The 27,164-nt window shown below is 41.7% G+C and overlaps 1 protein-coding gene across 8 annotated transcripts in view; it reads right to left on the reverse strand.

Annotated features, from left to right (window-relative positions):
* nrxn2b (neurexin 2b) overlaps positions 1-27,164 on the reverse strand; it is an 812,698-nt gene that overhangs the window by 44,694 nt on the left and 740,840 nt on the right. For all 8 annotated transcript variants that reach the window (XM_049567815.1, XM_049567813.1, XM_049567811.1 and 5 more), the window contains one exon: positions 6,117-6,288. In XM_049567815.1, the coding sequence (XP_049423772.1) occupies positions 6,117-6,288 (172 nt within the window). The remainder of the gene's footprint in view (positions 1-6,116; positions 6,289-27,164) is intronic.

The raw sequence follows: 27,164 nt of genomic DNA on the forward strand, positions 1-27,164 counted from the left end.
CTTTGTTGACCCCTTTTCTTTGACCATTTATCTGAGGAGTAAGAACAATTTAACAGCTCAGTTGGAGGAGCTGGATCTGACCTCGCTGGCACAAAGAGTCTCTCCTGAATACACGTCTCTCTTCTTCCCTCCCTCTCTAATGGTCAGCCTTCACGCTGAACACATCTCTGAAACACCTTACAGAATGAAAACAGGGAATGACAATAGCCCTCTCTTTGTGTCTTGTGTATCTTTCTTTGATTGATTTATGATCGGTATTAAGTGGCGTGTCGGTCTACTCAAATGACTGTCGTGTCTCAATGTATTTCAATAGAGAGACATTTTGTAATAAAGTAGCTGTAATAGTAGTTATGAAATTATTACTGTGCCAGGCTACTGTCCATTGTGTCTGTGCGTGCATGCATGTGAGGGGCGTGCTGTACCATACCGTACTGCGTAAATGTAATCTTCCCTGCTGTGATGCAATCCAATTTGTGGAGTGCTTATTATTCAGTAACATACAAAGCCTCATCCATCACAGCCGTGACAGCAGCCAGCTTCCAGCATGTATACTGGATCTGGTCCTCTTTTTTTTTTTTTTCTCCAACCTTCTCCATCTCTCCCTCACTCCACCTCCATCACTTCCCAACAAAGCATCTCAAACCCTTCGCTGTAGAGTATTGCTTTTCCTCTCCTCTATCTCCCTGCCGTCGACCCCTCCATCCATGCACGACCACCTCACCCCTGCCACTTCCTCTCTCCAATTCCCAGTCAGAACCTAAAGCAAAGTGACAGCTTTATGGTAGATCTGCTGCCTGTAAATACTGACAAGTGAGAGCAGTAAGTGTGGAAGAAAGACGCTGCACCGTGTGCTCTTATTGGTCGTAACGGCACGGTTATGAGGCAGCAAAATATGGTAATCACAGCCAATACGCTGCGATGGTGACAATATAACAACGCTTGTAAAATGCATGATTATCTCAAGCTCGGGGGGGGGGGGGCATCGCAATGAAGTCCAAATGCCAAGTGTGGTATAAACCCACATGAAACGGGTGGATTTTTTCCAAAGCTCCCTTCTTACCGTAATGTCATAATCTGCTGTGGTGAATGACTATAATCAGAAAAAAGTTAATGTGAGGCAATTTGCAAAGAGAAGATGATCATGAGATGGATGGGGGGGTGCAAGACAAAGCAGAGACGAAGCTGGGCAGTCAGGTATTCAGGTAACATATGAGAACATAAAAGGGACCGTATATGTATACATCCGTACATAAATAGCCACGTACACATGGTATATTCAGCCTCATTCTCTCCCTTGAAGCGCTTTCTTCTCCTACTCTGATTGTTCGGGAGGCAGTAGCTGCTGCAAGGGTGGCTGGCTCCTTATAAGAGGGGGATTAATGCTGTAGCAGGCCCCCGCTCACTAAATCTAACCTTCCCTCAGTGTGTCTTAACCACAGACTGTATATAAAGATGGACGACGCGTCTCCTCGTCCTCCCACTGTACAAAAATGGAGTCAAATATTCCAGATACGGCCATCTCCATCTTGTGCTTTTGGAGCCGGAGTCTGTGCAGTAGTAATCAGGAAGTTGAGCCACAGTGTCAAGTTCCCGCCCAGCGTCCAACCAAGTTGCGAGCAGCCTTATTAATCGCAAGCACACCAACTGACACACACAGCTGTAAATCATGATGTCACACCCTCTTTTTATAGCATTTAATAACTCATTAAAACCTAACTTATTCAAATATTAGTGTGATAATAAAGTCCTAAAATTAAATAATCTTTGGAGAAAGAATATTAGACTTTTACTTTGATTTTTTTAGTTTGGCCCATGCCCCATCTTTTAGCATGAAGGGGTGGGGCTTATGACCTATACACAATAATTATAAACAAAGACAGGTGCACAGAAAACTGGCTCACAGGCAAATTTCATCATGATAACCACAAGATTTGACTAATATGGGATTTTTATGATACAAATATTGATAATTCTGAATTGATATTGCTGTTAGTTGACTGAATGAACCAATATTGACTGAGTAGCTCTGTATTGATGTGCACTTCAACTGAAAATCAAATGTAAGATGTGTTACAACACAGCCTTTGCTGCATCATTAGCAAGCAAACTCTTTTGAAGTTTTTTTTTTGAGCTTTTGAAAAAGGCAATTACGCTTTGCTTCACTTATACTTGAAAGTTTGAATTGATTAGCAGTAAAACACCATTATTTAATTTCATACACTCATGTCACTACAATCTTACTTGATCTGGTATGACCAGCAGCTTATGGTGGCTAATGTTTGCAAACTTTAGGTACCTTTTGCTCAGAGAGCTCACTGACTTTGTGACTTTTTCTACTTGTGCTACAGTGATCACATTATAACCTCATGACAACTGTAACTTTTGCTGTTTAACCACAGCTGCTACAACAGTAGCAGGAATAAAGTCTGCTACTGATGCTACCAGATAAAGTAAGGCTGTAGAAGCAAAATCCCTGAATTTAATCAGCTGAGGAAGTGTGTGTTCCATTTAATAAGAGTTCAACTTTTCAATTTTCATCATTTTTTATTTTAATTAATGATCTGTGAGGTTACTGCGAAATAATTTGTGATGCAGAAGCTAGCAACACCTGATGCTGAGCAGAGGGCGGTTTACTCCTGCATTATGTGTGAGGTTATGATAAGTGGATGAGTCAGAGGATTATCCTAACCTAGGCCACCTGCTATATTAATGAACATTCTGTTGAAGCAGTTGTCCTTGGGAAAGATGTTGCTTTACTTCTCTAACAAGAGGAAGATGATGTAATCTGATAACAAATTAGTTTTAATGCAGAACAGTAATGAGGCTGCTATGTCCAGGCTATGTGCTGAGCTGAAAATAACGCACGCCCTTTCGCCAAACAAAAACAAAATCAGAAATTCTTCAAGGCATGGTATAAAATTGCCAATAAACCACTGCAGCCTAAAAAATTTGTCACATCACCGCAGATGACCAGTAAATAAAGGGAGTTGGATGTGAAATGGTACAATTATAGTCCATATGGCACTGCTGCTAACATCTGTGGCCAGGTTGAGGTGCTCAGTGTGACACAGTGATGTTTTTATTGAGCCAGTCTGCCATTTTTGGGGGATGTGGGACGTGGGGTGGGCCAATAACTGTTGCTGCAGGACCCACCGGGGACACCTGACACACTGGATTAGCTGGCTGGGCGCTCCTCTGACACTTTTTGTCTGTTCTCTATCCATCAAATGCATACATGCACACACACACAGACACACATGAAAAAAGGACAACACACACACACGCGATGTCATAGACATGTGCACTGTCTTACGTAGAATCAGACAAGGAGCAAAAAAACACACACACGCTCCCTGAGGACTACAAACATCACTTTGTGGGACATCAGGAGACGTGTTGCTTTGCCGTTGAACGTGCCTGACCCATGACGACCATGTTTGCTGTCAACATCCTGTCTCTCCAAATCATCACCTTGCAATGGCCTTCTGTTTATATGTTGCCTGCTGGCAAGCCCAGGCCGTAAAGCGATGCAAGCACTTCCCAATCTAAGCCTTAATGACAGTGTCTGTAAATACGTGTGTGTCTAAAAAAGATACAGAAAAATAACCTGTCACTGTCTCTCATGTGTGAGGTGACAGATTTACATTCTGTCTTTATTCCCTATGGGAGCTTTTACAGTTGTTAGGCCAGGGTCTACGCTGAGGATAAATCCCACACGTAAGTCTCTGTATGCACAAAGCATTAGACAGGGCTCAATACTGCAACGGCATCCCTACGAGACTGCCTGATGTGGGTCACAACAGTCCCTGTGGGGAGGGAGATTTCACAGGAAACTGCACGTCCTTGTTCTGTTAGAGGAACTAGACAAACTTGGCACCTGTAATACTTTACAGAACGCCCCATTGGAGGTATCTTTCATGACAACTTGCTCTATTTTCTTCCAAATCTGGCTACATGGACATTTTAAGATTCAGTGTTCCACAGGGACAGCATGCCGATGATATTGCATAATGTAAGCATCAAGAAATGAAGTCAGTCTCAATGTGTCGTGAGTATAGAGTATTTTGTCCCATTTAGACAATCAGAAGAAGTCTAAATCTCCAATCTGGGTCACAGGAACTTGATTCAACGAGGGAGCCCACCCCCCCTTTTTCTTTCCCCTCTCTATGAAATATTACCTCACTCTCTCTCTTTACACACCTCCTGTCTCAGTTAGGAAGTTGCCACCCCCCCAACCCCTCACTCACTCTTTCCCCTACGTATTCCTCCGCCCTCTTGTGCCTCAGCGTCATCCGAGGTTTTGCTCTCCTAATGTGTAACATCTCTGTTTCCCCAGGACGCCGCCCTGCCAGACGATGATGACTGGAACCTTCAAAGCCTGTGCCGGAGCCATCAAAGCGGGCGCCCGAAAATAGTTTGAGTGTATCTAGCTCACATAAATGAATCAAAGCTATTCTACACACCAACCAAGTACGCCCCCTTCTTCAGCCCCCTTAACCTCCCAAAACTTAAGATGGGCTCCAGCCCCCGGCAGACAAACACAAAACTCAACAAACAACAACAAACGAACACTCTTCAATTCTTGATCAAGAAGAGGAAAAGGAAAGAAATGTTTGACAAAGACAACAACAGCGGCAAGGAGGGCGGAAGGGAAGAGGAATAAAAGGAATACAATATGGGCTGAGCATTATTGTTTCTTGATGAAACAAAACATAGATTTGGATGATGACATTCACTTGCCGATGTTAACAGGCTGCTTTGCTGTTAGTTTCTGAGAGCTCAGCGCTATTGTTAGTTGAAGGCTCCTTTTTTTGGAGTGTGTGCTTTTGCAAAAAGGGCTGCATTTCCATCATAATAACAGCTGAAAAGAGTGAACTGTCACAGAGCGCTTCCTCTTCTGCCTGTGATGCGTGCCCCTCAGTCCGGCCTCGCCACACTGACGGATGAGCAAGAGAATGCTCTTCTCTCAAAGCCAAAACAAAGCCTGAAAATATGGGATCACTGCTGTGAAAGAGAATGTCACAGTCCCATTGCTCTATATGTCAACTAGAGTAAATATCATGGCCACATTAGCAGCACTCTCCCTGCTGTTTGAAACAATGACGATACATAGGCAGTGTTTTTAGACAATGGAGATGGAACGGGGATGGAGAGTTACCAGTCAGACAGCATCAGTGGAGAATAAAACACTGGTAGGCAAAATTGTTTGCAAATCTGTGAATGTACCAGAGCTCCAAAGCTTTGAAAACTCCTAGTTTTGCATACAGGTCATTAGTTTTCCATGTGATTATCAACACCTAACACTGGCAGGCAGCAGAGCCTGGCTTAGCCTGGTGTTTACCAAATGCAAACTCAGGACGGGAACACAAAATGTCTTCCTTTGAACAACCATGAACAAAGGGGAAACACAGTGGAGAGAGAAATTAACTGAGAGCTTCTGCGCAAACCAAAAATAGCCCCATAATTCAGGCCATAATAGAATATCATGATTATGGTTCAACAACAAGTGGGGGAATTAGCACACTCCCAGCGGTGACTCATCGGGTGTTTGCCCTCGTTTTAATTCTGTATGTGTAATGATGTTGCGTCTGGAGCCGAGGCATGACTTGTAAACACCTCCACATACTTTCCAAACATCAAGTGTCCTCTTTCTGTATCCTGCCCAAAACCCATGTCACCAACCATGCCTGACTGGCATATTCACATTCTGCTGGCCTCGATTCAATGCTGGCTTTCACAGTGCCAGAAGCTACAATGGCACACTAACTGCAGAGAGCTGGATGCTCTTCGGTGGGAGATTGCTTGCCTCAGGAAGCCTGCTTGGCTCTTTTAGACCAGAACCTGTCTTAATCACCTAGAATAATGCAGGCGTGCTCTAAATATGAATATCCCGATAAATAAACCAGAGCCCTTACAGAATGTTCTATAAAAATCACTCTTAGTAGCACATGGGAGGCTGAATTAATGAATGATATTTCTTTTTTGAAGCTCCGTCTTTCTCTCTTCACTGTGTTACCCACTTTATCGAAGAATTCAATACTGTGAAGGTTCAAATCCAACACTGAAAGCTCCCTTCCTTCCTCTTTCAGTCCCCAGACTGGGGCCTCTGTTCCTACCTGAGGGGAAACGTTCGATGACGGGCTGGTTGTCCACCTGTAGTGTGGCGTTGCCACCACTCCGTGTGAATCGCACTACGTGGTATTTGCCGTCGCTCACCATCACTGCGCTCTCCTCGATGGTTATGTCGTCCGTTCCCACGTTGAAGATCACGCCGATCTTTCCCCGTTCCTATAGACATAGGATGACAGAGAACATCATGAGAAGAATGCACCTAATTATAGAAAAAATTAAACTGCAGAGTGCACTTTGGACATTTCATCTCCTTTAAAAAAAATCCCTTAACTTTTGGAAGTGGGTATAACTAAAATTTCAATCAAGCCATCACAAGCTTTTTTTTTTTTTTTTTTACTTTATTCATATTCTATTAAATAAAATTGCCTATCTCTCCATAACTAACAGCCCATTGGTTAACAGTTCAGGTGACTCCTTAACTGTCAGTTCAATACTTTAATTTATGGCTAAACACTCTAATTACATTCCCTTCAGCCTCAGCTGTACTTTGTGTTTGATGCTAATTGGTCAAATGTTAGCATGCTAACATGTTAAGATGGCGAACATTATATCTGCCAAACATTAGCATGTTAGCCTTGTATTCTACTAGACCAAATCCATTTGACACAAACCTAAAACCACTCTTTGTTACTGATGTCCCATTTTACATGTTTAACTGTCAATACCCAAAGATTCCCCCTTAGAATAACTAGTTTCCAGCTGGCATCACATAATGGGGATACTATTTTAAAAAAAAACAGATCATTATGTGTGTGTGAATGCACTGCACTGAAGCAATCAAATTGTGAATTAAACAGTAGTGCTACACTACAATGCAATACAATTACACTGCAGTCATCAAGCTGTGCTAATACACACGATTAGGTTTCTCCTTTGCTGCTCTGTAGCTAAAATCTAAATATATTTTCCTTGAGTCACCAAAAAGGCCCTCACTGCCTGTAGTGTGATGATGCTGTGAGCATCAGATCTCACACACATCAGCCTGGCAAAAAAACAGAGTACTTGTTGAGGACTCAGGCACCTTTAGTATTCATCAACCCGGTGACCCCCTCCCCTCTCCCATCTATTAGTGTTGACAGCCGCCCACTGCTTCGAGTTTATTACAGTCAACCGCCTACTCTACTCTCATCTCCCGCCATCTCTCTCCTCTCCCTCTGTGGTTCCTGTCCTCAGTCCCAGGAAAGGTCAAAGTCATTTACAGAGTTACAGTCTGCCAGAGAGGCTTAGAACAAGGGTGAGGGAGAGGGAGAAACAGATAGAGTACATACCAGACAGCACCATTACACACTAATTCTCTGTCTGGCAGTAAATCTTCTGTTGCAGTTTTGTTCTGCACTGCCATAAGATCCAGAGCAGTAGTCTGGCGCCTACACCACTGCAAGAAACACTTCCTGGTTGTCACTACAGGTCAAGCTCATTTGCACAGTGGGGGGTCACTTCTGCACACTGCTACTATCAACCCACCGCAGCAACAACTCCATTGATCCCATTATCTCATTAGCTATGTGCATTTATTGTGCCACCTTCCATATGCCGAGATATTCAGAGGTGAACGCGTGGCTTTTGCTCGCAGCGGTTTTCCATTATTCATGGCTGATTAAGTATTTAAAAAAAGGAAAATAAAACATCCTAATGTTAACAGAACTTAAAATAGCAAGTTAATTGAGTAAATAAGTGCAGAGGTTGTACAGTAAGTTAATGAGCGGTATAATCACAGCCAAATTTATGTGCATTCTAACCACTCTTTGGTGCTGTGTAAAGTGGTTACAGTATTCAGGCAAGGCCACAGTATGGCCATGCACTGATGACAACCTCAATTAGGGTATTAATTGAGCATGCTCAAATGGCTGTGCCAGTGAAAGTGCTGGTGGCCATGATTAATGCCGTAGAGAAATCAGCTGAATATAAGACACTGTCGAAATGAATAAGATGAATCAATTTAGGAGCACAACAGGAAACAGACTCTCCTACATGAACTACGTTATAAGACACAGTTGGAATAACGAAGACCAATCAATGTAGGAGCACAACAGGAAATAGACTCTCCTACACAAACTACGTTATAAGACAAAGTCGAATAAATGAAAGAATCAATGTAGGGGCACAACAAGAAATAGAATCTTATACATGAACTACGTTAGACAAGGATGAGTTCCTCGGAGTGGACCTTGATGGACTGCCCAACAGATGATCTTATTCTGCAAAGAGGGTCTCAAATGGCAAAGTGCTTGCAGCTTCTTAGGCACTTAATCAATTGATTCATGTTATGGACTGACCCTTGCAGTCTTTCCACCCACTCTCCCCATGCATGCTGAAATCCAATATTGATTCCAAGACATGAATATGAATACTGTTAGAGGGTGATTAGTGAGGCGCACGTGAATGAAAATTTAATCACTGATACCTTTGAGATGCTGCAGCAAGGAAGAAAACGGAGCGGGTGAGTGAAATGCTTTTGGATGGAGTGGAAATGCCAGGATCATCTCCATTACAGCCCACGCACTAGGAAGCTTAGAATAATCGTAACACCTTTGCCTGGAGAGTTAATTCAATTTGCCAGGGCAAAGCAGAATGAATCCGTGCTATTATGACTGAAAAGCAGAAGGGAGAGTGAATTTGAGTGATATTTACAGAGAGATTAGCATTTGTGTTCCGCAACATTAGGGTTCTTCCCGGTGCTGAGGGAATGTATTGAGCCCATTACGGTGGGAAGCCGCTGGGAACCAGTGCTTTTCAAAAAATGATTTTAGTGTAGCAGTAATGACATTTTAATGGCCATTTCCCTTAAGCGAACATATCTCTGGAAACAGAAGGGGAAAAAAAACCTCTTTGAATGACTGGGAGCAGTCAAGCCTGCAACATTGAAATGAAGGGACTGGTAGGTAACTGACAATAAGCCCTGGCTGCTCTTTAAACACCACAGCTTCTAAACTACTGCTTAGTAGTCCTTAATCTGCTTCAGCTGTCGGCTAATGTCAGGAGGAAGAATGTTATGTTTTTGCACTCTTATCCAGAGGTTAGCTCATCTTACTTTTCTTTCCATGGGTTAATCAGTGGGGTCGGTAGGGGGTCCACTGTAGACCAGAGGGAAAAAGAGCTCAGCTTTATGATACGTGATATGATACATTTCAATTACATTTGATTAAAATCTCAAGTGCCCAAGGAAGACAGCGTGTCTTTTAGTTTCCGAGTTCAATTAAACAATCAAAGATCTTCAATGGTGGGGGGTTGGAGGAAACGCCTAGAGACTGGAATGAGTTTCAACCTCAACCAAAATCACTTTGGGTTTGCTGCATTGAGTTTAGTGAGAAAAAACTCTTAAATATTATTCTAATTTCTCAGGCACAAACTTGCTGTCCTTGCCAAATATCTTAGATCTTGGTACAAGAAAAAAAGATGTTTTCCACAGAGCAAAAACTGCTGATCAGCCTCTCATACAGTTGACGACAGAGTTTAGCTGCCAAAAAAAAAAAAAAAGTTTGTGTAATCCTCTCATTAGTCTCTCCTTCCTTTTTCTCAAAGACAAAGAAAATTGGCTTCGGAATTCTGTGCAGCGGCCACAGACCAGAAGGTGCAGTGCCGGAATACGGAGAGAGTTCCTGAAATATTTCAACACGACCTTGCAATGTACGAGAGCTCGTTGGGGTAAACGCTGTTGACGAGGGCTGAATGGGAATGAGGTGGCGCCAGAACGAGGCTGCAGTTGTCTGTATTAGGGCTATCAGGCAGTCTCAGAGTGCTCCCGCTGATCACACCGAGCAGAAAAGGAAGAGGGAGCGCAGTAGGAGGAGCGAGGGGCAGAGAGAAACACTGCGCGATAAAAGGACAGAGGGAACCTTGATGATCCTCCCGGGCCTCAAGGTGCTTTGAGATCAAAGCCTCTTTTGAAGATGTCAAGATCTCGTTTTCTCTTCGCTGCACACACTGGTAGTCAATTAAGAAGGGGGGAAATAGACAAAGGGGGAATGCATTTTTGAAGGATTTTAATTCTTGGTTTCATTTCTTTACAGACAGCTCAATCACAGTAGCAACCCTACAGCTTCACCTCCACACACTTCGTCTTCTTCATATATTTGCATATTCTCAATGTCTTTCTGCATTTCCCTTTTAGATCTGATACATGAGCGCCGAACAGGCAGATTAGAAAGCGGAAACAACGGAAAAACAACAGAGAAGCAACTGCTGGATGGACTGGAGGCTGAAATCAGCAACACTCTCACAGATACAGCTGCAGTTGTTTCAATCAGTAGAGGTATTTTGCATTTTGCTGCATCAACGCACCTCGAGAAACGGTCCAGAAACGGGGCTGACCAGTTCGGGAATTTGCTGACGCCTGTGATATGGTTTGACAGATTTCATATTAATAGCCCCGTGGGTGGTGGAAATGCAAACTATTCATCAGCGTCTTTCTCATTTCCCCAATAATGATCTATCACAGCCTGTATCTGCTTGAGCCTAACTTGACATACCAGTGTAAGTATGCGGAGCTGCAGTATTTATTAGCTTATGAATCAGCCAGTGGAGCAGCATGGACAGAGAAATGACTGATAAATAGATTTTCACTGGATGCCCAACGAAAAGCAATTAATTTTTTTTCTCCCCTCTGTGGACACACACATCTGACACTTCCACGTGGTGTAAGGCAGCTTAATATTTCATAGTGCTACAGCAAGCATTTCAACTTATACTCCAGCTCTCATGGTAAATTGTATGTGCTATTTACAGATTAATATTGCTGAATTTTTTTCTATTCCACGGACTTCTGCAACCAAGCCACATATACCATCAGATGGTTTCGCTGCATCTTTCTTCTCAGGGTAATTCTGGCTCTATATGGCTAACCAGCGTGTCGACATGTATGCAGAATGCCTGCCAGAGGAGATCGGCTGTGGCATCTGCTACAAGGAGAACAGTATAGCGGGGCTAATCTTCCACTCTGAAACTGCAGCGTTATGTAAGAAGAAATAGGCTGTTGCATAACACGCACCCTCCTCGCTGGCTAAACCACCCATTGTCCATTCACCTAACGTCTTCAGCGTGTGTGCGTGTGACAGAAAGAGGAAGAGGACTTAAGGGCCAAAAGTCATTTTGGATCAGGAATACTGTTATCTAGTGCTCAGATTTCATGCCGTCACCTCAAATGACACACATGCGCGCAGAGCTGCATGTGTGGTGTTTCCATTTGGGTAACAGGGGAAAAGAGAAAGGCGGCGACACAACAGTTTGCAGAGAGGATACGCTTGGTTTCATTTACTACACCTTCTCTCAGTTTCTGCTCAGACAACTCATTTGTATGTGTTTGCCACGATCTTCAGCAGTCACCTTGAGAGAGTTGCCCCCCCTCCATCTCCTCATCTTAATAGCACTTTATCTCCTTCTCTCTGCCTCCTTCCCTCAACTCTCTTTCTTTGCGACAGTGGTCACACAGCTACCCGTCCCCTCCTGCTCTGACAAACAACTAGCGGCTGCTCGGACCGAGAATCAGATCTCGTTGCAAAATTGATGAGTTAGACAGATGTGGTGTGTGTGTGTATATGTGTGTGTCTGAATCTCCCATCTGAGCATGACTCACACTGGGCTTGCCCATTTGTCCTGGAGTACACACACACTGGCAGCGAGCCAAAATACTGCAGCGGGAAGCAGCTGAAGACGGAGAGGGGGGGAAATATAAATCAGCCATAACATCATCCTCTATAATCCTGATTATGTTGTCACCTAGCACCAAAACTCTTAATTCACACAGCGTCAGCCTCCGATGTCAAGACATGAACACACACACACACACACACACACACACACACACACACACACACACACACACATACATATATTCTGAGTTGATTCCATTATGACCTGCACCACTGAGACCAATGATGGATGGTGTCCTTCAGCACAATGACCATCAGATCTGTATGTTTGAATCCTGCCTGACTTACCTCCTCTTCCCATGAACACCCACACACGTTAATATGCAAACATGAGAACGTCCTCGAACGAGGTTACGCTGCCACACACACACACACACACACACACACACCACAGCCTTGTTGGCAAAGCTGCAGAGAGCTGATGGATGCATACACACACACACACATAAACACAGACACGGGGATTTGTGTATGTGATTTCCTGGTGGCTGGGTGAAGTGGGGCTGTCACTGCTTTGTGTCTGATGAACAACAGAGACCATGCACTGTCTGTCATTAGTATTTGTGTGTATAATTCTATGTGTGAATGTTCCTGAGTTCATCAAGTTGAACTCTACATGAACGCACCACACAGATAAGGTTTGAGAGAATCCACTGAGTGCAGCAAATCTATTGAAATGAATCGATTTTTGTTAGAAATTTTGCTTAAACCTGCATTAATTATGTTTTTGGCCACTTGCTGGCAGGAAGCTGTCAATGCAACATTTACATAATGTATTATCACCTAAAGTTGATAAGGTCAACATGTTAGGAAATGGCTGCCTATGTGCACATCCTGCAGATGAGGAACAATAGTAGCATATAGGCCCCGTGCCTACCAATGTGTTTTTTCCCCAACTGAAAACACCATGCACTCCTGAGGAAACGCCCAGCTGGGAGCATTTGTGAGCACTTTGGAGGCACAGTGTCTTTTCAGCTGAGACGCTTTGGTTGTATGTGGTATAAGCATAAGCATGTATTAATATATATACAGTACAGGCCAAAAGTTTGGACACACCTTCTCATTCAATGCATTTTCTTTATTTTCATGACAATTTACATTGTAGATTCTCACTGAAGGCATCAAAACTATGAATGAACACATGTGGAGTTATGTACTTAACAAAAAAAGGTGAAATAACTGAAAACATGTTTTATATTCTAGTTTCTTCAAAATAGCCACCCTTTGCTCTGATTACTGCTTTGCACACTCTTGGCATTCTCTCCATGAGCTTCAAGAGGTAGTCACCTGAAATGGTTTCCACTTCACAGGTGTGCCTTATCAGGGTTAATTAGTGGAATTTCTTGCTTTATCAATGGGGTTGGGACCATCAGTTGTGTTGTGCAGAAGTCAGGTTAATACACAGCCGACAGCCCTATTGGACAACTGTTAAAATTCATATTATGGCAAGAACCAATCAGCTAACTAAAGAAAAACGAGTGGCCATCATTACTTTAAGAAATGAAGGTCAGTCAGTCCGGAAAATTGCAAAAACTTTAAATGTGTCCCCAATGTGTCCCCAACCATCAAGCGCTACAACGAAACTGGCACACATGAGGACCGACCCAGGAAAGGAAGACCAAGAGTGTATATATAGTATAGTAATGTATTTCTCCTGCATTGTTGTTGTGCAGCACTGGGACCTGTAAGACGTGACACTTTTTTTGTGGTATCTGTTCTTGCTTCACTGTAATTGAAGTGCTGGGCAAAAAGTGTCAGTGGCGCATGCAATGTTTTACCTAAAGGTTGAATGTTTTTCAACTTATAGGCTGCACTTAGAGCAGAATTCACTCTCAGTGCCTTGTCATGCCGGAGATGTTTGTAAGGATCGGAAATACTCGGTCCCATTGCAAACAATTATAAAAATACCTGGCCTCAGAAAAAAATCCTTTGGTGGACACAGCCCCTTAGGCATTGTGTGCTTTGTCAAATTAAATGCAACAGTCAATAGGGCTGGGTATCATTTACAAAATTACGATACTATTTGATACCCTTAATGTTAATGGAGTGGTGTGTAGTATAGCCATACATCACAAGTGTTGGTAGCGTCTTAGCACACTAAATTGCCAATGTTTTCTGAACTGACCGTTTGCTGGGGCTGGGGGCTCCAGAGACGGCAGCAACAGAAAGTTTATGGATCCAGCGGGGAGTTGGGACGGTCTAGGATCAGACCTCCAATGCTAAAAGGACTCAATGCAGGTATTGTTGACTGGAGGTGTTTCAGTACTACTTGGTACTGGGTTATTTTGGTCGATACTGTGAAGATATCGAGCACTGATAACCAGCCCTAACAGTTATGCTTGTTTTTGCTTTGTTTTGATTCCCACCATGAGGGAAATATCTGCTCTTTCAGCTGCTAAATGCTTCACTACGGTAGATTGTAGCTAACATCTTTGGCCAGGTCTTTTTTGGTTGGTTTATCAGAACTGCCTGCCCAGACAATGAGCTCAAAGATGCTGAGTTAAGTGAAAATTCTCTGTGGGTTCATGAGAAACATCTTTCACATTACAAAAAGTCATTGGAGCCATTGTTCAAAGAAAAATATTGAACAGCTTTAATAAATACATGTAGAAAGTGCCAGTTTGCCTGTGGGTACTCAACACCCATCAAGTGCTGCCAGTCTGCTTTTCACTGCTTGGCATGAGTAAGACATAAAGGTGATATTAAGGGAATATGCCACCTTGGCACTAAAATAGAATCATTTACATCTCTAAATCTTCACCTGCCAAGAGATGTGGAGACAGGTTACATTATCCAGATGCACAAGTGAAAGTTTTTTTTAAAAAGATATGTTTTGGGCATTTTTAAGCCTTTAATGGATAGGACAGAAGAGCGTGAAGGGGGGAGAGAGAAGGGGAGTGACATGCAGCAAAGGGCCACAGGCTGGAGTCGAACCCGGGCAGCTGCGGCAACAGTCTTGTACATCGGGCGCCTGCTCTACCACTAATCCACCGACGCCCCAACACAAATGAAACCTTTGAAAGAGCAAAGATGATTCATGTCAGAGGCCTCCTTGAGTCACCAACCAGAGATAGGTGGAGGATGTAGAAGATAAAGTAGAGAGAGGAGGAACAGGTAGGCTAAACAAAGCACAAATGTATGAGGAATAACAGAGAAATGACAATACAATGATATGATGAAAGAAACAGTAACAAGAAGTGGAAGTAAACAGAAGAACAACTGGTAAAAAAAAAGTGGAGCGCGAAGGGTAGAAAGCCACAACTTTGGAGCTGCGGGGGCGTATTCCTTGAGGCAAAGCCAGAAAAGCATCCGCCTACTCTTCATCCCTTTACCAAAAGCCCTTCAGGCCCAGACACCAGTAGATATTTGTTAGTTTGGGTGACCTTATATGGGACAAAGAGGCTTACAAGACTAATAAAGTTTCCCATCCACGTCGTTTTATCCTTTTCAGCTCTTTTTTTGTATTCAATTATCCTTTGCCTTTGCCAGCTCCACATAATCCTTCATCAAGTCACTTGAATTCACTTCAACAATAAGATAGGCAATAATCCCTGCATCTGCCACCAAACCTAATTATACTGACTACCTTTCCACTGACAGAGTGGAGCAATCACTGATGACTGAATGACATTATATCGGTGTTATCAAAGTACGGAGATACAGTGTTTCTTGATGCTACTTTGTTTTGATAGACCTCTGATTTGCTGTCAACATACCCTATTTTTTTTCAGCAATAGATACTAATAAGGTGAAGCACTAGAAGCAATTCAGTCTTTGCTGCCTATTAGAACAATAAAAGCTTCAAAATCAATTTTTGACTTCCTTCAGCGAGGAATGGCAACTGCCTCACCTTCAGATGTCCTCCTTTATTATTTCTCTCACTTTGGCTTTTACCTTTCCTTTGCTTTTTCTCCATTTTCTAATCTGTCTGCCCTCATCACCTGCTCTTTCACTCCCCGGAGGTTCATTACTGTGTTGACTGGAGTTGCTAACATGGGTTTGGTAGAATCCAATTGATCCACATGCTCTCGGGAGTGATCTGAGAGAAAGAGATGATACTCAGAGAGACATTCTGTGTCTGATGGAGAAAGGTGCGTCAACTCAAAACAAAATAGGTTTGTAGATCATTCTTGCCTGGCAGCATAAATCTAGTCAGCAAACTGTGAAATGAGATAGCTGAGTCCTTGACTATTGTGCTTAATCTGCCTTTTGTTTAGTGGCTTTGTGTAATAATCCTTTCTGACATTGTACGGGTTAATTCTGTGGCACGGTGTTCAATTTATGTCTTATTTGATGCTGGAATCAGGCCAAAGAATGTATAAAAGCATGAATACCTTGCCATCACTGTGCTGTTTATCCTAATTGAGACCTTGACAAAAAGGTTTGTATTTTGGAGATTCAGATGGAATGAAACAGGGTAGCGTGCTACAAAATTTTTTAAGATGTTTCTCAAATTCTTTCGTAATTTAGAATTGGTGAATTCAAAATAACACTTTATTCCAACATTTTATATAACATTGAAATGTTATTAGATTTGTGACCAGAACAGAGAGCTGCATTTGGGTTCCTAAGTTGCAGTGTATACATTCCCTCAACTCAATTGCTAAAGTAAATCTTACACATATATTATTGTATTGTATCACAGATGCATTACAAATGTACATTATTATGTAGCAGATACATTGAAACTTAATGTTTCAACAACATGTAACAACTACATGGTTATGGGTAGGAAAATATATTTTGACATAAAATACATCTTTAAGTGGCACAGTCCTAGCGTTGTCTCGGTATAAAACAGCTGCTTTTCATGGTAGTATACCATTAGGAAACGCAACAATGTCTCTGTCAAAAAACAAATGCTTTTCATGGCACTATCCTGGCAGGAAACGCAGTGATGTCTTGTTCAAAAGTGGCCACTTTTTGGGCACTGTCAACGGTGGAAACACAGTAACGGAAGGCCAAAAACATCAGTATTTGGTGACTGAAAAGCTGCTGGGAGACGCGACGAAGACTCGTTAAAAAACAACCAGTTTTGTTGTTTGTTGGTCTTGAACAGTGGTCTACAGCTTGGCAATCATTTTGTGTAGGGGTCACACCATCCACCATCCAACTTCAATATGATTGGTAGGAAATATACAAATGTAACATAACCGTGGTTTGCAGAAACAATGCCAGCATTTTCTCCTGGTGACTGGTTTGATGCCCTACATGCTCAAGATAGAGTTCTTCATGGGTCCAAGCTTCCTGACCCGTGTCGAAACAGAGCCATAACAACCCACCTGAAACTAATGTGCTTAAATTGATTGAAATAACAAAACAGACCTGCTCCATGAGTGACCCAAGAACAGTCAGACCTGGTCAAAAATAGAGGATAATTAGATCTGAAATGACCCAGACTGACCAAACAGAGAGAGAACACTAAGTAACTAGCAGCCATGTCGCAAAAGAAAAGCAATTCATGTCCTAAAAGTCGCCTCAAAAACCACTGTTAATAGTCACAGGGCACAGACTCCAGACCTGTAGCATTAATGGAGGACCGAACTCAACCTGATTAGACTTCATGTAATTTGCTCCCAGCCTGACTTTGGTCCAGGGCCAGGCCTCAGTCAACAGCAACTGAGTGGGCCCATGACGATCTTTACCTCTAGAAATCAGGTGTATATACCACAGGCGCTGAGACAAACGGAGAGCAGAGGAGATGACTTCTCTTTTCATCTGCAGTTTGCACATACAATTTGTCATGCCTGAGTGTACACTGCAAGAAAAAGCCAAAGTGGGAGATTTCTTGATGTTCTTACACTTTGTGACTTTATGTGTTGCTATGGGCAAGACATGTGTATTACTGTTTGTTTTCGTGTGTGTGTTCTGAAAGCAGCCTGTTCCTCTCTGTTGAAGAGGAGCGAGGCAGGCAGCTGGCCAAAATTGAAAGGAATGACTGTGACCTTCGGACAAAATCAAGAGCAAAGTGTTTTCTGTCTCTATTGTTTTCTCTTCTCTTCTCTTCTCCACTCTCTGTCCTTGCAGCCTCATTTTCCCTCCCTACTCTGTCTCTCTCTCTCTGTCCTCAGAAATGCTGAACAGAGCCGCCAAGAAAAAAAAACAGAGCGTGTATCTGTTTGCTTTTTATTTCTTTACCTTTGTTTTCTCCTCTGTGGTTGCAAACATCAAACAACAGTGCCTCATATTGTACAGTCTGGGGTTTGGACAGACCTAAACAGAATAATTTTCTTGGCACGATAAAGCAACCTGTCAGAAAGGAAAAAAGTAAATGCCACTATGAGCTTCCATCCAAAGACCGGAATAAGACATGTACCATTAAAAGCAGCAATATGAAACAAGATACAGTACGAGACCTGTACTCTGTAAGTATGTTCTGACAGTAAAAAAAAAGTCACTTCTGATCTGTACCACAGACTTTAGGATAATCGCTCAGATTGCTCTCTTTCTAACTCCCAACTTTCTCTCTGAATTCTCTGCCATCATTTGGTCTCTTTTCAATTTCTCTTACCATCTGCTAGCCTGATAACTCCATCTCTCCCATTTATTCTCTTCCTTTCTCCCTGTTCTCTTTTTGCCTTTCAGTCTCTGCGGACAGGGCGTTAGGCCGACGCCCAGTAGAGAAGAACGGCTGCCGAGCACACTGGCTAATATTTGCCCTGCGCTAAACTGAGCAAACATGGATAAAGCGAACACAATCCCTTTCTCTGTCCCTGGCTGTCTGCCTTGTTGTCCTTTCATTCTCTTCCTGTCTTTGCTGCGCTGCCGTCGAGCTGACTGCTGGTTAACCAACGCACACATGTTGTTTTCAAGCAAACCACTGGACGACTGATAAATCTGATACCATAATCCAGTTCTGGTGTGTGTCTTTCTACATCCGTTTGTTTAGTTTAATATGAACACCTGTGCAATCCAATCAAAAGGGCCTGTAACAAACCATACATCTGTAAAGCTTATAGTGTTCAGTTCTTGGTGACATATGCTGCGTTTCCAGCTATAATCAAAGTATTATGTTCCAATTGCACAATTCCACCCTTGATAAATTACATCAATCACGCCACTGCAAGAAGAATTGTGCTCTCAACATAGCAAGGCAGAAAGTATGGGTGTGGAGGTCAGGGTAATGGATGGCTGTGGAGCATGTCTGACTCAAATGCTGGAGTTTGTGTCCCGTCACAGACCGGGAATTTACATCACCCCTTTTATTAACCATGATCTAAGCAAGTGCCTCAGTACTTAACCTTTACCATAACCATGATCGTCATGTCTAAATATATCATGGTCGCCATGGTTAAATGTTGTAAAAAGAGAGAGCGAAAGGAAAAACAAAAACGTCTTTGAACATAATTCATAGTTTATAGCATGGTCCAATCTCGATGCTGTTGTCTGTCCCCAGTGTTGTAATTTAACTAAGAATATTTCCTAAATGCTGTACTTAAGTACAACACAAGGTACTTGTACTTTACTCAAAAAATTTAATTTTATGCTTTCTACTTCTACTTTTATACATTTTGGAGGCAAATATCTTATTTTTTATGTCACTACATATTAGGGCTTGGCAATACATAAATGTTATATTGATATAATTTCGGTTATCGTAATTTTGTAAGTGCTTTTTCCTGGTTTTAAAGGCTGCAAAATAGTAATTGTATGAATTAACCAGACTGTTCTAGCTGTTTGTATCTATCTATCTTTACCCACTTAGTCAATAAATCCACATTACTGATGATATTTTTTCAAAACTCTCATTGTGTAAATATTTTGTGAAAGCACCAATAGTTAATTCTATACTATTGTTGCAATATCGATAGTGAGGTGTTTGGAATATTGTGATCTTTGATTTTCTCCATACCTACTAATAAATTATGATGTAGTATTATAGGTTTTGTCACCCAGCATCATAAGTACATAGAATTAGCCGTACTATTAGCTGCAAACATTGAAGTGATCACAATGATGTATCAGTAAGTCGGTAATATAATATACATGAACCAAAATGGGCCATTCTGCATAATGAGTACTTCTACGGGGGGAACTTAAAGTATATTTTAATGAACTTTACACTGTAGTTTTGCCACTTGTACTTGAGTAAAAGATCTTAAGACATCTTCCATCACTGTATGTAACCGCATCACCCTAGCTTCAAATTCAGACATGGATCCTTTGTGCATGTCACCGCCCTCCTTATCACCATAACTGTAGGTAAAAACACTACCGGCTAAAGCAATGTGATCTCACAGAAATACATGAAATGACCATGACCTCTTAACAACTGTAGATCACAAAAGATAAATCCAGTCATTAAAAACAACAACAAAAAAGCAGCTGTAAATGCCAGAAATATAACTGTGCCACACAGGTGTGGATTCATTTCCGAGGCTGTAGTTATGGGTGTTGTGTTTCATATATTCTGTCCTTAGCTGGATAAACTTGGTAACTCATAACATGCTAATTCATAACATATTCTAGCGTGCCAGGCCACCTTCACCCCGCGGCACCACTATTAGAGCCGGAACTGTTACCTCGGGTCGTTGGGCTCACATCTGTCGAGTGTTGCTGAAGAGCTTGTTCTCTTCATGGCTGCTAAGTAACAGCAGTGGCCAGTTGGAGCACTCCAGGCCTAAAACTAATCTGCCCACTTCTGCCATACCGTTCCATGAGTTTGTGTTATGGTTGAGACCAAAATGATCAGAAAGTACTCAGGAACAGAATCATGCTTCTTCCATATCTATATATAGCTATATATGAGCTATGGGCAGGTCATGTGTACAAAGCAATTGACGTTACAGAAAACTTCAAATAGTAGCTTTAATAAAACTGTTTATTCTGGCTTTACTCCAGTCAAACACCATGATTGTTTGGGTGCTCATATTAGATGCAAATAAAATCAAGACAACAAATCCATATGGCTTACATTACATGGGCAATACACAAACAAGGTAAACACACACACAGGCGGGGAAGGTGTCAGATGAATCTCGTAGCTCTCGCTCGTACTGTCTGTTTGAGCCAGAGGAGCCCTGAAGAATCAGAAGCAAAAATAGGCAACTTCAAAGCAGCTTTGCCACATTCAGCCAAACACAAAACTGAACTGACAGCGTGTTAATGCTGAACAAACCACTAGGCTACACACGAGGAGCCAGAACATAAGTGCTAGATCGATTCAAAAACTCATCGTATTGTGTTTGGGCAATTGATTTGTTGCACATAAATATCAATTTTCTTCCTCTCTAGGAATACATTTTTTAAGTTTTTGGTAAAACCAACCAACCAACCAACCAACCAACCAACAAACAAACAAAAACAGCTAAGTGTACAAGTTTGGGCTGTGACAGTTCTTGCGCTTTTAACGAAGGCACCTCTTCTGAATCCTGATTAGCCTAAAACCTCACCCACCAGCCACAGGCCAGTTTCATTTCTCAAACAACTATGATATGAACAAAACCGTTGAGTTTCAGTAGTTGCTCATGTGACATATCTTTGCAAAGCTAAGATTCTTGTGAATTAAGTGATGCAAACTACTTCAAGCTACAACTTACATAACAGCAGGTACAACAAATGCCTCTGTCAGATCCCCAACAAACAAGCAAACAGTTACAACTCACCTATAAAGCCTCATTATAATCCACTGATAGATCATATTCTGCCATAAATGGTCTTGATACATTCGCAAAGGTCCAGACGATCCAAATATAGCAAGTCACTAAGTCTAACCACATATTACATCCATCAATATCCATGGACTGCAGTTGGATCATTTCAGATGTTCTAGTCTCGCCATGTATTGACCATAATAATTCTAGTTTGCATGTGTTACTGACAGCACCCTGACTTCTTGATTGACACCTCACTTGACCCAGTAGGAGCTTCCATGTCTCGTCCACAGCCAACAATCGCCAACAAGAGCCTATGTTGAAAGGAAGTTCTGGAATGTCAAGCCAGAAGCAATTGGTTGTGCGGATGACTGATGCTTCTTACAGCCAATGAAGTTGGAAAAAAAGGCACACAGCCTGAGCAGCTTGAGTATCTTTCTTTTAACATAGACCATTATAAATATAAATAGATAATAGACAGAAGGTTCTTCTATTGTCTCTTTCTGACTAATTTAGATTTTCTCCAAATGTTCTTATGTACAATAAGGTCCCAAAAAGACATTTCTGTTTCGGCTGATTTGTTATTCACTTGTAATCACACATTGAGTACACTGTTTGAACTTCTTTTTTTGAAGAGCGCCTTGACAAAACCTTGGAAAACATCTGTAAAATATTCATTTTCTGCAGTATTGTCAACTACTTTGAATTAAGACTAGGTAAGCCTTCACACTATGGTCCCATTGTGTTTTCCAGCTAAGAAGTCCCAGCTACAGCATCTGCAGGCAGCTGTTTTATAAGAAAATAGTCATGCAGAAATAAATACCTTCCACTTCAGTGTGTTCAAACTTTTATTAATGAATGCTGGTGGCACTTATAGTCATTCAGACTGTCAGAGAAAAAACTTCAGAGTGTTTCTTTTCAAAAGAGACCGTGTATATGCATGTACTCCAAGTTGTTCAAGAACTTTCAGTTTACTTTGGATATGCCTTGGATAGGCGTTTTAGGCTAATTTTATAGGAATAATAAGAATTAATTACTGTCAGTCTCGCTTTAGAATTAACGTCCAGGTGAAAAGAAAGACCTGTTTTTCTGCATGACCAATCATTGCCAAATGGTTTTTAAAACCCAGCATCTGAGCCAGGACATAAAGATAACATTTGAGTAAAGACTTTGAATTCCCCACGGCCTACACTGAAGCTAGAGTGTGTTTGGGCAAAGAATCAAAGCTCTAGCCTAGCCTGCGAATTTACAACAATGTGCCATGTTTTGTTGTGCTTATTTTAAACAATATAGAAATACTGCTGCTCATATCAATAAACACAAGAGGTAAAGAACTGTAAATATAAGCAAGAATGTAGATGTGGATAATTTGGTTGGCAGATGAAGATGGAAATAAACCATGTAACAAGTGAACTGCTTCATAAAGTCAATTACTCTGATTTGTCAAATATGTTCCTCAAAGCAAAAAGGTAATTACACAATGACATTAAAGAGATACTGTTTTATGCAAACTGAAACAACGATTATTAATCACTGCTGCGGATGATTATTACTCCATTTAAATTCTAGCTCCTAGATCAAAATAAATTGCTTGTTAGAATCTACAGCGGCATATGAGCAATTCAATGAGCTATTAGAATACTGCAGTAGAGTTGGAGTGCTACAGTCAATTATCTACCTGAATAACAAGAATATAGTTAATTATTGAGATTTTTTGATGTTAAAAAACACGAGCAATATTAACTGACCATGCGCAATTATCCATTCATTCCCTATAAATGTTACAGCTACATTTCACAGATTACTGGAGAGAAAAACATTAGGGGGTTTGCTGTGAACAAACAGTACATTGTATATTAAGTAGGAGCTAATGAGCTCATATATATCCAGAGCTGAGCAGTGCACACAAGTGGCATAATGTATAATGTAGCAAATTGCAACAGATAATGAATAATTAAATGTTAAATTACTTTCTTTGTACCTTTACCCTGTGTCTCACAGGGGTGAGTGCTTTCACAGTCTGACATGATGTGGATGAAAAATTAACACTGTATTGTTGCAATCACTCTGAGTAGAAGCACATACATTAATATTGCACCCTACACGGCTCTCGTAACATTCCGCTCACGTAATTTATGCAAAAATGAGGTGCACTGTTGTGATGAATGCCAAATCATCATGGTATTTTAAAGGTAGAGGTAAATACATCGGTGCTAATGTTGTTTGCTACTGCATCCAAGTGCTTAAAAAAACATTGCATTTCTTCACAAGTGACAGTTACAAAGTTGCTCATAAAGCATTGAAGCGGTCTCCAGCGGCGACGGCAGTGTGCGGTTTTCGTTTACAAGGCGGCAGTGCAGTCTTCAAAGACCTCGGTTTGAACTAAGTGAAAAGAAAAGCTTTCAGCTCCATCTCTTCCTGAGACTTACAGCGGGAGATGTCAGGGTGCACATCTTCTTTCTAACTGAGACTACTGAAGATAGAAAGTGACAATGTGACGGGACGACACTGGACACACACAAACACACACACACCACCACCACTGACAGCCTGCTCACACCTTAACAGTAGTTGTGTTAGACACGACTACCAAAAAACCCAAACTGCCCTGTGAATACCTTGTAATTTTGCTTTTAACTACATTACAGCATAATGCTGGTGATAGTATTTTTATTACTGTTATTGGCCATTTCTCAATACTGTTGAAACTGAATATGTTTGGAGGAGACAAATGTCCCCGCAAATATTTAAATTAATGATATGTAGGCAAACACCCATTGTCACCCAATCATAATCATAAATAAACTTAACAAAGTGCCATTATTATTACTGCCAGTCCCCCCAAGTGGTGCTGATTCCATGGCCATAGCCTTAGTTCCTTTTTTTAATAAAGGTTGTATAATTTCCTAAAACAACAATTGCAGTTTTTAAGAAACATAAATCAAACAGGATGAAATTGTACATTTGTTGGGGACTATTTTCGGGAGTGGATTAATACACATTTGGTGCACTACTGAGCATTTTTGGCAGCTGGATGATGAATGTAGAATTCAGTCAGAATAAATTACAGTGTGCATGTTCATGGTAATGAAGGATCATGTCATCCCATGCAACCACGTCTCTGGAAAATAAAGCTTTATGGCACAAAGGAGTAAGATATGCCAGGCTTTTAAACTTAAAATAGTCAGAATACATTTTTCATTAATCTTAAATTCCTTTAAATGTTGACATTTTGGAGTTTTGGGGGATTTAAACCAGACAACAGTAATATACATGTACTCATTTGCTTTTCTCTTTTCAGCTCTAACTGTCCATATGTGTGAAGTTCACACTCCCAGGGTTTTAAAACTAAACTTTCATGTTTCTCATTCAATTTGAAAAATGAAAAACATAAAAAAAACATACAATCACCACAAAAAACTTTGTACAGAGGATCTTGTCTGTAGAAATGTTCACTCAACAGCCAGTAACCACTCTGTAGCGCTACTTTCCTTTTCTTTGCTTATGTACTCAAAGTGTTTTAGTACAAGTGTAACTCTGTCAGATGCTGGAGGTGCTGCACTGACTTTCTTAAATTCTTCCATATTTTGTATGATATCTCCGTCTGCATGAACATGTGTTTGTACATGTGTGGGCGGTCAGCTTGCCAGGTGTGACCCGGCACCCCCAGCAGGTGATAAACGCCGCTGTCTTGCCAGCCGCAGGTGCTCTTCCCTCTCTTGCTGTCACCATAGCAACCCTACCGTGCCAGTTCAGAGCGCCGCCGGCGATGGTCGTCAACCGTGATGAATTATGTGCCAAGAAAATGATAGGCCAGTGAGATCGAACACTCACAGCCTGGCTTTCAATTTGTTTCTTCTCTCCTTTTTTTAATCCCTGTCCGCCACAAACACACATATACTGTATGTCTGGACATCGCTGGACCGTTCCCAACACACACATGCATACACACACGCTGGCTGTGAGCCGTAATGTTGTCTGTCGGAGAAATAATGGCTACACTAAAAATGAGCAGGGAATGCGTCAATGTAAACATCACACTCTGATTGTGCTGTCAAGTAGCAGCAACAATTTTGTGTGACAGTCTCTGGCATGTACACACACTGTGAATACAACACAAACACACACTCCATTACAGATAACGCGTGTACACACACAGGTATACAAACCACCCATACAAATGCATGCGCTATCTTCTCTTCCAATAGATTCAAGCTTGCTCAGGGGCGAAATTTAAAGGGTGGGGGGAGGCACAGGGGAGATGTCCCCTGCCTTTTTTTTACACTCTGAAAACTAATGTGCCTACGATATGGCAGGAGGGCTTTTAATTTGAAATGAGGACTTTTATTTTGAAACAGGAAACAACTGTTGAGAGCACTGGTCCCATTATTGCAGTCCAAAACTGAATGTAAACACATGTTAAAATGGACACGTTACTTGACGTAGACACAGTCACATATCGGGAGGGAGCTGCTTTCTGTGGAGCTGTACCCACTGATCATTTAACACAACTCGCTCTTCATCTCAGGTCAGTGATGCAATTTCCTGCATGACTGGTGAAGACTGTGCAGTCATTGGCCACTTCCTGAGCCAAGTTTGACCAATAACAATGGTTTGTAAAACATTCTATCAACGCTGATGACCAAAAACTGAATTTTGTTAATGTAGCGGCACCCCCTCTGACATCGTATATTGTAGAATTTATTTCAGTTTTAATCACTTTCTTATTATTCCTCATAACAGAGGCAGCACTGGTTCTGACAAATAATAGTCAAAATTGTTAAAAAAAAAAAGTAAGACTCATGTCATACAGACACGGCTGTTCTTCAAACAAACTGATAAGGTGATCCTCTCTTTCCTCTGTCCAGTGTTTGAATGAAGCATTACATTAGCTAGCTGGCTAATTTCACTATGCTAACATGCCACACTGGTTAAAGACAACAATACTACAGGACTCTCAGCACATGTTCCAGGGCTTGACGCTAACTTTTTTCCCAAGGAACACGTGCTCATAAGTTGAAAAAGCAAGGAGTGCACAAAGAACTTTCGGGACACAATGTAAATTGATCAAATAATGTGTTTTCCGTAATAAACGTGATGCAAATAGACATTTACAAGCAAAATTATTTATTTGTATACAAAATGTACAGAAAGGTAAAATCATCAAAAAAAAGTATTGCAGTTAATTTTGTCTTTAATGTTATTATCTTATATATGTATATTGTCTTTGCAATCTGATTATCTTATATAATGTTATTACTATCCTAAAACATTCTCCAGGTCCTCTGAAACTCTGCAGGACTTAAGCCCCTTTCACACAGAGCTTTTGCAGCGCCCACCGCAGGGTAGGGCGCAGAGGACAGGATTTGGGGGAGTACAGGCTCGTTCAGGAGCTACAGCTCCATGGTGACCACTTTCGGGTCTACTTCAGGCTCTTCTCTGCTATTGGACGCGCGTGGTGGGTGTCGTCACAGCACGTTGCGGTGAAATTAAAAAAAATTCAACTCGAGTGCAGGCCACTCAGATCGGCGGCAGAGCGGTGTGTTCTTGCGCCGCGGTAGCACATACACAATGAATGGGTTTGTCGGCAGAGGTCTGCGCTTTGCGCACTCTGTGTGAAAAGGGTTTTATTTCCACCCTGCCCAGCAGTGGTACCATGGCGAATGGTCCCTAAAGGCCTCTACACATGATCAGCTGTAAAACCGCTTTGCGCTGGCTGTCCCATTGTTTGTCTATGGAGAGGGCAGCAACGCCTGACAAAGCGGCACCACTACCCTTGGCGTCGCGCACG

Source organism: Epinephelus fuscoguttatus, linkage group LG23 (genome assembly GCF_011397635.1).
Source record: "Epinephelus fuscoguttatus linkage group LG23, E.fuscoguttatus.final_Chr_v1".
NCBI lineage: Eukaryota > Metazoa > Chordata > Actinopteri > Perciformes > Serranidae > Epinephelus > Epinephelus fuscoguttatus.